At 37.5% G+C, this 12,518-nt stretch overlaps 1 protein-coding gene across 3 annotated transcripts in view; it reads right to left on the bottom strand.

Annotated features, from left to right (window-relative positions):
• AP2B1 (adaptor related protein complex 2 subunit beta 1) overlaps positions 1–12,518 on the bottom strand; it is a 104,768-nt gene that overhangs the window by 47,448 nt on the left and 44,802 nt on the right. For all 3 annotated transcript variants that reach the window (XM_019732556.2, XM_019732559.2, XM_074320002.1), the window contains exon 14: positions 7,238–7,430. In XM_019732556.2, the coding sequence (XP_019588115.1) occupies positions 7,238–7,430 (193 nt within the window). The remainder of the gene's footprint in view (positions 1–7,237; positions 7,431–12,518) is intronic.

Here is a 12,518-nt window from a genome sequence, read left to right as displayed (position 1 = left end):
TGTAAAAATAGTGTACAATGATACCCATCACAATTAATAAAACATCAATCTGTGTTTTTCTTATTAGGGTGTTAGATTTTAGAAGGCACACACCATCTCCTAGGTGAAAGTAGGATTTTCAGCTGTTGGGTTGCAAATTTTAATTTGATGTTCAAAAAGCTGTTCAGAAAAGCATCATAAATGATAACTAACCAAATTGGTGAAAAGAATCTGTAACCATGCAAAAGCTATTAAATTGATAGCTGAGAACAGACTTGCTGTGGAATAGCACAAATGAATTTAGATCATACAACACCATCAGAACACCCCTAAACTTGAAGGAAAAAGGCTTCTATCAGCAGGAAAGTAGGGGATGTAACAGATTACTTCCAGAGATGGGAGAGAGAACAGAATGTGACATCAAGTCCTTAGAATGGCCACTACCAGTGTCTCAGGTCAGACAGAACTCAATGTTGAGTATCGTAAAAATCTCCAAGAGAAGCTCTGCATCCTGTCTCATTTTCCTTTGTAGCATTTACTACCTTAACTGTGTACTTGTTTGTCATCGGTCTACCCTCACTAGAATATAAGCTTGTAAGACCTTGTCACAACTATATTCCCAGTACATAGAATAGAGCCTGCCAGAGAATACTTGTTGCGTGAATAAGTGTTCTACTACCCATATAAGCAGGGCTATTGGCTGTATTATTTCTTGGGGAGAAAATTTTGAAATAATCAATTTATTGCAGAAAATTATCAAAAAATAGACGAAAGGCTGACAAAACTGTTCCATTAACTGGTCGAGAGCACCATATCTGCATCAACCTTGCCAACACATAAGAATAGAACCAATTTTGGGGGGAAAAAGAACCCCACCCACCCACCACCCCCAGGCCAAAGCCCTTTCTAGAGAGGAAATGTATTGTATTGCTGAGTGGCTTTGACAGCTAGTTTTCAGTGGAAGAATGCCCTGCACATCATTTATTTGCCCTGAAAGTACTAGTGCTTTATATCACAACTCACTTGACAAATAGACAGAAGATGTGATTTCACGGCTCTACTTAAAAGAGGGTAAGATGAACAATCTTGTTCCTTTTGCTGCAAGATGTATGTATGAACTTAACTCGTTCCTCTTTTCACGAATAAATATACTTCTACCGTCCTTCTCAAACTTTCATGGGCCACCAAGTGGCATGCCAGCCTAAACTCACACACCCAGGGAACCTGAGATGTGTGGCATGGAGAGACCTAGGGCAAACAAACCTTGTTTTAAACATTCAGGCAATTTTGTATTCTAAGACTTAACACATCGGTGTTCAGTCTGTGTTTACATATTTCCATTAATTAAGACTGACATTGTAAGACAGTGAGCCAAGTTTATTCTGCAGCTTTAAAAGCACCCTGCACTCTGCTGTGTACCCCAGATATTGTGTACCCCAGAGTTTGAGAAGGACCAAAGTTAAGTGAGACTAGACTCTATCCTAGAAGTTGACAATAACAAACAAACTGGAGGAATCACAGAATAGTGTAAAGAATATAAACTTTGAAGTTGTGAAAAAGTCCTGGGCTCAAATCCCAACTCTTGAAACTTACTTGCTATGCAACCTTCAATATTCCATAAAATGAGGCTCAATCACCTTGCAGGGTTATTTTGAGGATTAGAAATTATAAAAGTTCTAGCACAGGACTGGCACAGAAGAGGCACTCAATAATTGATCATTATTCCCATAACTGCTAGAAGCCAGCCTTGACTAAATCTATGCATTGATAAAAAAATAAAAAAGGGGGCCGGCCCGGTGGCTCAGGCAGTTAGAGCTCCATGCTCCTAACTCCAAAGACTGCCGGTTCGATTCCCACATGGGCCAGTGGGCTCTCAACCACAAGGTTGCCAGTTCAATTCCTCGACTCCCGTAAGGGATGGTGGGCCCCGCCCCCCTGCAACTAAGATTGAACAGGGCACCTTGAGCTGAGCTGCCACTGAGCTCCCAGATGGCTCAGTTGGTTGGAGCGTGTCCTCTCAACCACAAGGTTGCCGGTTCGACTCCCGCAAGGGATGGTGGGCTGTGCCCCCTGCAACTAGCAACAGCAACTGGACCTGGAGCTGAGCTGCGTCCTCCACAACTAAGATTGAAAGGATAACAACTTGATTGAAAGGACAACTTGACTTGGAAAAAAGGCCTAGAAGTACACACTGTTCCCCAATAAAAGTCCTGTTCCCCTTCCCCAATAAAATAAATAAATAAATAATAAAAATAAAAAAGGTTATAGAAGTCACATTGAAGAATTTACCAGAGAAGTGTGGGCCACAATTTACAAAGATACCTCCACAACACCACCAACTCTAAAACGTAAGCTCTTAAATCACTGCAAATCTATTCCAGAGGAAGAAATATGAAAATGCAAAACTAGTATGTATAATGGATTCCCCACAGGCCAGGAAAAAAACCCTCAAAACTGTTACTAAAATAGTTCATGACTTAAAATATCAGAAAGGTAAAAACCTGTAAGGAACAGAGGGGGAGGCTTTGCAAAACATGCAGTGGAGTCAGGACAAGGCAGTTTCTCCTCTATTCCACCCCATTCCAGCAGGGCACACTGAGAGCACATTCCTCTGGCAGGAAATCCTTTGTCAGCATAGAGAAAGGGTACTCTGGATAATGCTTCCTTTCCATTTTTGATGCACAATAGCACCATAGCACCATTTATCTAAATAGAATAGTACACCACACCTTGGATGAACAAAAGACTATAGTTTAGCCAAGGCCTCTGCTGACAGCCTAAAAATAAAGGCAACAAATAGTCAAGGTTCAATTATTACTTTACTGATCTTCACAGATGTCAGACTCATTAGCACATGTTATAACATATATGCAAGAGTTATGTACATGGGCCTTGGGTCACCTCCCACACCACAAACCAGAAGGATTTGCACTGTGAGAAAAGTCATACTACCCAGAATGAGCAGTTTCTTAGATTCAGTATCAGAGGTCAAAAGATACATACATAGCTTCTAAAACAAAGAAACAAAAAACCCAAAATAACTACTTTTGCAAGCCTACATCTAAATAGTACAACATCATGCTTTACGTGTAGAACAGATGTAAGTTCCAGTCCCTGAATCATTCTACAGTTAAGTTCACACTAAAAAGGAAGAAACTACCTGTAGACTTCAAGCAAAAGAGAATACAGTAGTCCCCCCTTATCTGAAGGGGATATATTCCAAGATCCCCAGTTGCTGCCGGAAACCGCACAGTACTGAACCATATGTATAATACATTATATATGTACATATACATATACTACGTTTTTTCCTATACATACATACATACATACCTATGGGGAAGTTTAATTTATAAATTAGGCACAGTAAGAGATTAACAACAATAACTAATAATAAAATAGAACAATTATAACAATATACTGTAATAAAAGTTAGGTGAATGTGGTCTCTCTCTCTCTCTCTCTCTCTCTCTCTCTCCTGAGACGGCCACTAAGTGACTAACGATGGACAGGTGGATATGCTGGACAAAGGGATAATTCATATCCTGGGCACAAGATTTCACCACACTACTTAGAACTGTGCACAATTTGAAACTTATTATTTCTGGAATTTTCCATTTAATATTTTTGGCCCGCAGTTGACCACAGGTAAATGAAACTGTGGAAAGTAAAACTGGATTGGGGGACAGAGTGGGGGTGGGGGAGGTAATCTACTGTATTTCTTGAATGAAAATTCTAGAAAAATTCAACTCACTAAATATCAAAATTTCACAAGTTCAATAATGAAAGAAGGTGAAGGATCGCCAGGATCTGAGAAGAGAAGAATAACAGTATCTTCCAGTGAAGATCAGTTTTAGACAGAGGAATAGAAAATGGGTAGACAATCCAAAAAACAAACTAATTTTCAGTCTCTAGTTATGGAAAATGAGCAAAGATAAAAAGGACCCTGGGACTGAGCAACTAACCCAATTTGGTCATGTACCACTCTGACAGACCAACTTCTGACAGACTGGATCGCCTAACAGCAAAACACAATGGAAAAATGTCCTGCAGGGAAAAAACAAAGGTAAAGCCAGATAGACCTAATTTTGTAGGAGGTGCCAAAGAGGCTCACTGGAATATAATTCTTCTGTGAAAATTACTGTCTTGGCTTAGAGATCAATTTTTAATATCTCTACCCAACTCCATTTGTAACTTCATTTGGCTCAATGTTCTCAACCTGGGCTGCAAAATTAAAATAACCTGGGTATCTTTTTAAAAATACCAACGTTTAGGTCCTGTTTCCCAGAAACTCTGTTTACTTTATTGGGCCCAAATACTGATAGTATTCTTTACAATATGGTGCTATTAATAATTATGCAGCTAGAGTTGCGAACTACAACGCTTGCAATAAAGGGTTAGTAACTGCCAATGCTTCTTTAGCAGCACAACACTGACCTCTATAGGTAAGGTGCTGTTAGAAACCAAAGCTAAAGCAGTGGCCACAGTCTAGAGGCCTTGTTGACGTAACACTGAGCTAACCCCAGTGCTGCTTGCCAGGCAACCACATAACTCCAATCCTGCCCATATTTTAAATGGGGGTCTGGGTCAAATTCTACCACTCCTAGCAACATTATTCTTCCTAGAGAATAAAAAAAGATCTTTACCAAAATAAGTGCAAGTTTCTTGTCCTCCCTCAATTAATTTGGGGCAGAAGAGGCTCTCTCTTTCTAGAAGTGTGTCTACTACTGAAGTCAAGAGAAAAAGGCATCTGTGTTTACCAGCAGCTATAAACACCAAACCGAAGTGGTTAACAGTGGTCACAGATATTTATGTCTACTATGCAAAATGTGGTCCACGGACCTGGGAACTTGTTAGAAATGCAAACTCGCAGGTCTCACCCCAGACCAATTAAATTAGAGTGTCCTATATAGGAACTTGTGGAGACTTCGATGCACACCATAGTGGACGAAGCACTGCTGTGAGGCAGAATTCACTCAAGAAATGGCACTATTGGTACAGATAAAGTGAAAACTTTGAGGGTTATTTTCCTTTTTAAATTAGATAATTTGCACACGAACAATAAAAGCATTTTAAATGGCATAGTCTACTGCTGCCTTAGCAATTCATCTTCCACACAGCCAGATTTAGGCATTCCTTGTCATGTTCTCCTAAAAGGAATGAATCTTGGTTCTGTGAGTATATATACATTCAACCATGTACAGATCCAGAGCAAAAAAGGGGCTTTTACTCCTTCTTATTTTGATTTCTAGGATATACTTATAATATCCCAGAATAAGTTGAAGAAAACTGCATGCAAACACTTTCTGGGGCTGTAACACCAAGTATAACATTTTAAACGCTGAAATCAGAAAAAGCTAAAATTTAGAGTTACACAGGGCCTTCATACAAAGGCTGTATAATATTAAGAAATCCAATTTATTCTTCACCCTCCCAAAAGAACACCCTTTACCAAAAAATAGAAAAAAGGCCCATGTGTGCCACTGTCTACTACAGTCTAAGCAAGTTCTAACAGTTTTTCTATCTGAAGTAACACATTCAGGAATTCTAACAGATGACTGAATAGCTACGTAAAATAAGGAGAAAACTCATTGATTTTAGGGGCTAGCAAGAGCAAATACAAAGCCAAACACAAATAACCCGTATCTTTCCTTCCATGCTAAAGTGGTCAAGAAACAAGAGCAGAATCCTGGGCCAAGCAACATCAGAGCATAGGGCTTCTTTCTCCCCTCCATCCTTTAAACTTGATTTGTCACTCTTAGGTTCAATGAGCCATCAGGGAAATTAATAAGTAGGGTTGTTAAGGCATAAACCTGAAGAAAACGTAACATTTAACTGGTTGATGTGTCGACAGAATGGGAAAAGCTATTTCAATGCTTATAGGGGATTTCTGGAAGTCTCCATGAATACGGAAATATTTCAATACTCATTTGTCAGTCTCCTGCGTCTATGAGGAAGCTACACAGCAACGCAGAACGATCATACGAAGAAGCTGTTGTTCTTTACAACTCATTCAACTCATTCATGAAAGATACGAATATGAAAAGTAAATGCTTATATTCCCAAGAAACACAACAGGAGTGCTCATTTGTGTCACTACAGCTGGAGTCCAGAGCTTGGTCAGTGTAGACTCTGAAAGCAGTGACTTTCAATTAGCAAAATGCACAACCCACAGAGCTATGACCATAATGCTATTTCCTCAGACTCTGCCAGCCACGAAGTATACGTACCTGTAGTGGCTGGCCTAAGTCCAAGAGAGAAGAATACTGCTCATAAAATAGAAGATAAAATGTTGGTATATGAAGCAGAAAATACGGTTGTTTTGTGTATGTAATCTCTGAGAACATATATTTTTGTATCTATGGTATCTGTCTTCCAATTTGATGTAGGGAAATAAATCAATTTGTTGGGCATCTTTATAGTCATCAAGTCGACAAAAATCTATTTACAAGTGTCTAGCTAAAAGCCTGACTAACCTCATCCCAGTTAAGTACCCAGTTTGGGAGCCAAGTGATTTTTCTGGCCTTCTCTACACAGGTGGAAGGTCATCCTTACTACTTCTCATTTATCTTGTACAGCAACCAAAACTAGTTTGGTTCCTATTGGTGGCACATATTCCATATTCACAGATACTCTGGGCTTTGGAGCCTTTTAATATTAGAATCCTGGAAGCTAATTAAATTGGAAGTATGACAAGGTGGTAGGGGGTGGGGTGGGGGAAAGGAGGGGAAAAGAGAAACCAGTCAAGCGGTACTTCCGAACCATAATAAATGTAGGGTTTTTATACAAGTGGCTGCCACAAAACCTTTTAGCATTAGACAGGGCATAAACCAATGAAATATTAAAAAGGCCAAGCTTTGAAAGCCTCAAAATAGGATATTCTCTATGAGGTCACTTAAATGCTACTCAGATCAAAAGGGGAATTACAGGGGCTCTCCAGAGTTAAGAAGCAGGAGCAATAATAAGCTCTGGAAAGGACACTAAACATTAAGATTGCTGAACAAGAGGTTGATTCAACATCAAAAGTTCTATTTAGAGGCAGGACAATAAAACAATCCTGTACACTTGCAGATATAACCCATCCCACTGATAGTATAATTAATTAATCCTCTAAAGACAAATAATTCTGTCCTTTATCAAAGGACATTGCTTTGCTTAACAAGGAAACGTCTAATTCTAAAAAGCTGAATAATTTGAAGTTTTTTAGCATATCAAGAATTAAAAATAACCAAAAGAAAGAAGGCAGAAAGATGCTTACCAGACTATCTAGTCCTCCTCCCAAGAGATCCACCGCTCCCACCTGCATGGAGGAGACCTGTGGCACGTTGACTGGGGGACCCAGGTCAAGGTTTAAAAGGTCCCCGAGAAGGTCACCTTGAGAGGGGATAACCTGAGGCTGTTCCAGGTTGGTGGCAGTTGTGGTGCCAACAGGACTGTCACCTGCATCAGTGCTGTAGACACACACAAAGAAGGGAAAAAAGTCAGTTTTATCTGGGACATAATAGCAGGGCAACAGGTGAATGTCAGATATGTAAAACACAGGAGGGAAAAAACCTCTGATTTTACAATCATTTGTTGACATACATGAAGAGATGATAACAATTCTTGTTTTTATCAAAATACACTTGCTAAAATGAAAATAAATGTATACTACATAACTTCATCAGTCGGTCAATTTTAATTGAGTACCTACTCTATGAAGGAACACCTTGACAATGAGAACTCTGGGGAAATATTTAAAATATATATATAAATACATAAATATATATATATATATACACACATACAAATGTATATATGTTATATATACAAATATATATAACATATATAAGTTCTTTTTCTGTCAACTTACATTCTAACAACAAAACAATTAGCATTCACAAAATGAATGAAAAGCACAGTTACTGTGTAATAGCAGAAACGAGCATTGTGTGAGTATCTGCATATAGACAGGATACAGATGAGAAATAAAAAACAAAACCAGGTGGGGCTGATTCCAAAGGCTTCCGAGAATGGTTTTGTGACTAGATTTTGAAGAACAGCATAGTTGTGAGAAAGTACTGAGGAGAGAACCTCCAAAAAGGAAGGGATGATTTGTGCAAACGATTTGATTTTAGGATGGTGAAAAAATTATTATTGGTAGGAGCAGAGACTGGGATTGGTAAGATTTGGGAAAACAGATGAGGAAAAGAACTTTGAAAACTAGTTCTATACAATGAATTCTCACAATCATTCAATTATATAAAGAATTCCTACAAACAAAAAGACAACTCATTAAGAAATAAGGAAAAGATCAGGCATGTCACAAAAGAGGATATACTAGCAGTCTATAAACATGGAGAGGTACTTCATCTTTACTCATCAGGAAAATGCAAATTAAAACTTCAACCAGATACCACCACACCCCCACCAGAATGGCTAAGATTTAAATAACTGACAATACCAAGTGCTGCTTAGGATGTGAATCACCTAGAACTCTTACATATACATTGCTGGAAGGAGTGTACATTGGTACAATCACTTAACGAAACTGGCAGTGTTTCCTATAGCTAAATATACGTCTCTTCTGTAACCCAGCAATTCTACTCCTAGGTGTGTACCTAAGAGAAACAAGTATGTAAGTCTACCAAAAGACATACAAGAACATTCATAGCAGCTTTATTCACAGGAGCCCCAAACTGGAAATAACATACAGGTACATCAACAGGAGAAGATATAAATAAATTGTGGCATATTTAGGCAATGGGACTCTATATACCAATAAATAGGGATAGACAACTAATAACGCAACATGGATTAGTCTCACAAATATTATGTTGCATGAAAGAAGCCAGACACAGAAGAGTAAATACTGTATAGTTCTATTTATATGATGTCCAAGAATATGCAAAACTAATCTATAGTGACAGAAGTCAAAACACTGAGGGTGGGTATTAATAGCAAAAGGGCTAGAGGAATCTTCTAGGGTGCTAGAAATACCCTTTATCTGATCAGGGTGGTGGTTATATGAGTGTATACATATGTAATAACCTACTGAGCTATACACTAAAGATTAGTGCATTATTAATACTAAGATTACTATAAATAAATATCAATTTAAAAAGTGGGGGGGAAAAAATCCCACAAAGAAAATTCGAGGCTTAGATGGCTTCACTGTGAACTCTTCCAAACATTAAAAGAAAGAAAGAAAGAAAGACCAATCTTAGATAAATTTGAAAGAGAACAGAGAATGGTAATTGAGAAAATCTGAAAGTAGTTCAGACAGCTTACTGAATATTAAGGAATTATTAATTATTACTAAGGAATTATTGAAATTTAATTTTGTTAGGCTTGATAATACTTTGAGACTTTTTAAAGTCCCTATCTATTACAGATACCATTTAAAGTATTTATGATTGAAATGACATGAGGTCTGGAATATAAAATACTCCAGCTCGCCCTCACCCAAAAAAATGTGTCGATGGCCAAATGACAACATTGGCAAAACAGTGATATCTGTATTGAACCTGAGTGATGAGTATACGCAAATTTATTATACGATTCTATCTTGCATGTTTTCTAAGATTTATGTAATAAAAACTTTTTAAAAAGCAAAAACACTGCAAAAATTCCATTAAGAAACAAATCTTTTCTTTAAAAACCTAGGTAGGTTTTAAAAATACTTGAAAAATAGAGGACAAAGAAGAATGAAGAATCAACTTTAGAGAATAAACAAAAACCAAGAAGCAAAAGACCAGTGACGCTCCTTATAATCATAGAGGAATCTGGAGGAATGATGGGGAAAATTATATGCTGTTTTCAATTCTGCTAAGTTTCAAGTAAGAAAAACAAGTAGAGAAGCTCAACAGACAGCTAAGGACGAGGGACTGGCAGTCAGTTAGAAAAAGAAACTTGAGAAGAAATCCATAAAACATCTCAGGTGAAATCACCAGAGTAACACAAGGCTGTGGCAGGAAGAGCAGCGGGTCTAGAATAAGAAGACTAGGATCAAATGTTGGCTCCACTAATCAACTAGTTGTGTGACCTTGGACAAGCAGCAATTTCTCTGAGACAAAGTTTCTTCATCAATAAAATGGTAACAATGTCACCAAAACACAGAGTTCTATTTTGTAACCTTAGGGAGGATCAAATGAAAACATGGTGTGAACTGGAAAACCCTGTAATGACAGCTGTGTTTAGTAGGTAAGTTCCCTACGGGAATAATACACTGAGAACCACAGAGAGAAGAAGGTTCAACCCAAAGAAATTCAAAACACTAATTCAAAAGACATATGCACCCCTATGTTCACTGCAGTGCTATTTACAACAGCCAAAATACGGAAGCAACTTAAGTGCCCATCAATAGACGATTTTAAATAAAGATGTGGTACATACATACATATAATGGGATATTACTTTGCCATTAAAAAAATGGTATCTTACCATTTACGACAATATGGATGGACGTAGAGGATATTATGCTAAGTGAAATAATTCAAAGATAAATACCATACGCTCTCACTTATATGTGGAATCTAAAGAACCAAATCAACGAACAAACAAAACAGAAACAGACACATAGATACAGAGAACTGATGGTTGCCAGATGAGAAGGGGGTTCAGGGACTGGGTCAAAAAAAAGGGAAGTAAGAAGTACAAATCGTAGTTACAAAATAGTCATGGGGATGTACAGTACAGCATAGGGAATATAGTCAGTAATATTGTAATAACTGTATAGTGCCAGGGTGATCACTTCGTAAATTATATGTCTAACCACTACGCTGTACACCTAACACTAATATAAAATAATACTGAATGTCAACTGCAATTGGAAAAAAAAATAAAGCATCACTTGTGACCAAAAAAAAAAAAAGAAAAAGAGGAGAAGGTTTGGAATGAGCCTGTGATACAATCAAGATTGATGATTGTACCATATGACCCAGCAATCCCTCTCCTGGTATCTACCCCAAAAATCTGAAAACATTTATACATAAAGACACGTGTGCTCCAATGTTCATTGCAGCTTTGTTTACAGTGGCCAAGACATGGAAACAACCAAAATGTCCTTCGATAGATGAATGGATAAAGAAGTTGTGGTATATATGAAGTTGTGGTATATATACACAATGGAATACTATTCAGCGGTAAGAAAAGACGATATATGAACATCTGTGACAACATGGATGGATCTTGAGAGTGTAATGCTGAGCGAAATAAGTCAGACAGAAAAAGCAGAGAACCATATGATTTCACTGATAGGTGGTATATAAACCCAAAACAACAAAAGAACAAGACAAACAAATGAGAAACAAAAACTCATAGACACAGACAATAGTTTAGTGGTTACCAGAGGGTAAGGGGGGGTGGGGGGTGGGAGATGAGGGTAAAGGGGATCAAATAGATGGTGATGGAAGGAGAACTGACTCTGGGTGGTGAACACACAATGGGATTTACAGATGATGTAATACAGAATTGTACACCTGAAATCTATGTAATTTTGCTAACAATTGTCACCCCAATAAATTTAAAAAAAAAAAAAAGACTGATGATTGGAGAAGAGAATGAACACAGAACTTCAAAGATTAAAGACAGAAAAACAGTTTAGAAGAAAAAGTGTCAAGAAAGCCAACCCGTGAACTGTCTAAAAGCGGGCAGGGTGGTGGTGCAAATATATCCAAAAATTAATGAAGTCAAAAGGGGAAACAATTTTATATACACCTGGCAAGAAAATACATGAAATGTCCATAAACAGTATTTCTCTGCATATGAAATTCTATCATCTTATAACATGTGCCATTTGGTAACTGTGGATTTATCAGTACCTCTAAATAGAAGGCAGAATAGGTAATAATGCACATATTTTCCTTCACTAATAACAGAAGAGTATTATGAGACGATAAAGAGTTAGATGAAAAGAAGTAGTACATGATTCTCTACAAGAACGTGGTAAATCATTATGTATTCTTTCTAAATGGAAAATACAAGAACATGAAAATGTTTCCCACTGTGAACTACAAAATTGTCACCAAAGCAATATTTTTAAAAGGTAAGATTTTTCTAAATTAGACAACTATTTGCCATCTCACCCCCACAGAAAAGCTGACAAGTATAGAATGCAATACCGAACTAAAAAGCACTTTTCCCTTTCCCAAGTGATTTAAAAAGACCTAGTAAAGCAAACGTTTTCAAACCTCTCGCAGAGGCAGAATAAAGCTTTACAGTGTTGCTGTAGTTCATATCAGAGGTGTATTACTTAACGTCACACTGCAGAAGAGAGCTAGGTAATGTCGGTACTATGACGGACATGCCATTTGCAGCAATATATCAGCCCTAGTTATTTCAAAAGAAAATTTATTTCTGCATTTGTGTTTCCTTTAAAAACAGACAACAAGCACAAATAGACAAAGACGAGGTTACCCAAAAAGGAACCATAAGGAATTGTGAAGGCAACATATTTAAGGCTATTAATCAGATAAGACCTTATGTAAAAGATTGTTCCTTTTTACATAGTTTAAATATTGGTTCTTTTCTTGTGTTCTAGAAAGGGTTGTTTTTGTTTC

The sequence above is a fragment of the Rhinolophus sinicus genome, linkage group LG15 (assembly GCF_036562045.2).
Source record: "Rhinolophus sinicus isolate RSC01 linkage group LG15, ASM3656204v1, whole genome shotgun sequence".
In the NCBI taxonomy this organism is placed as follows: domain Eukaryota; kingdom Metazoa; phylum Chordata; class Mammalia; order Chiroptera; family Rhinolophidae; genus Rhinolophus; species Rhinolophus sinicus.
Note: the sequence above shows the minus strand (reverse complement) of the source record. Positions and strands in the feature narration are given on the sequence as shown.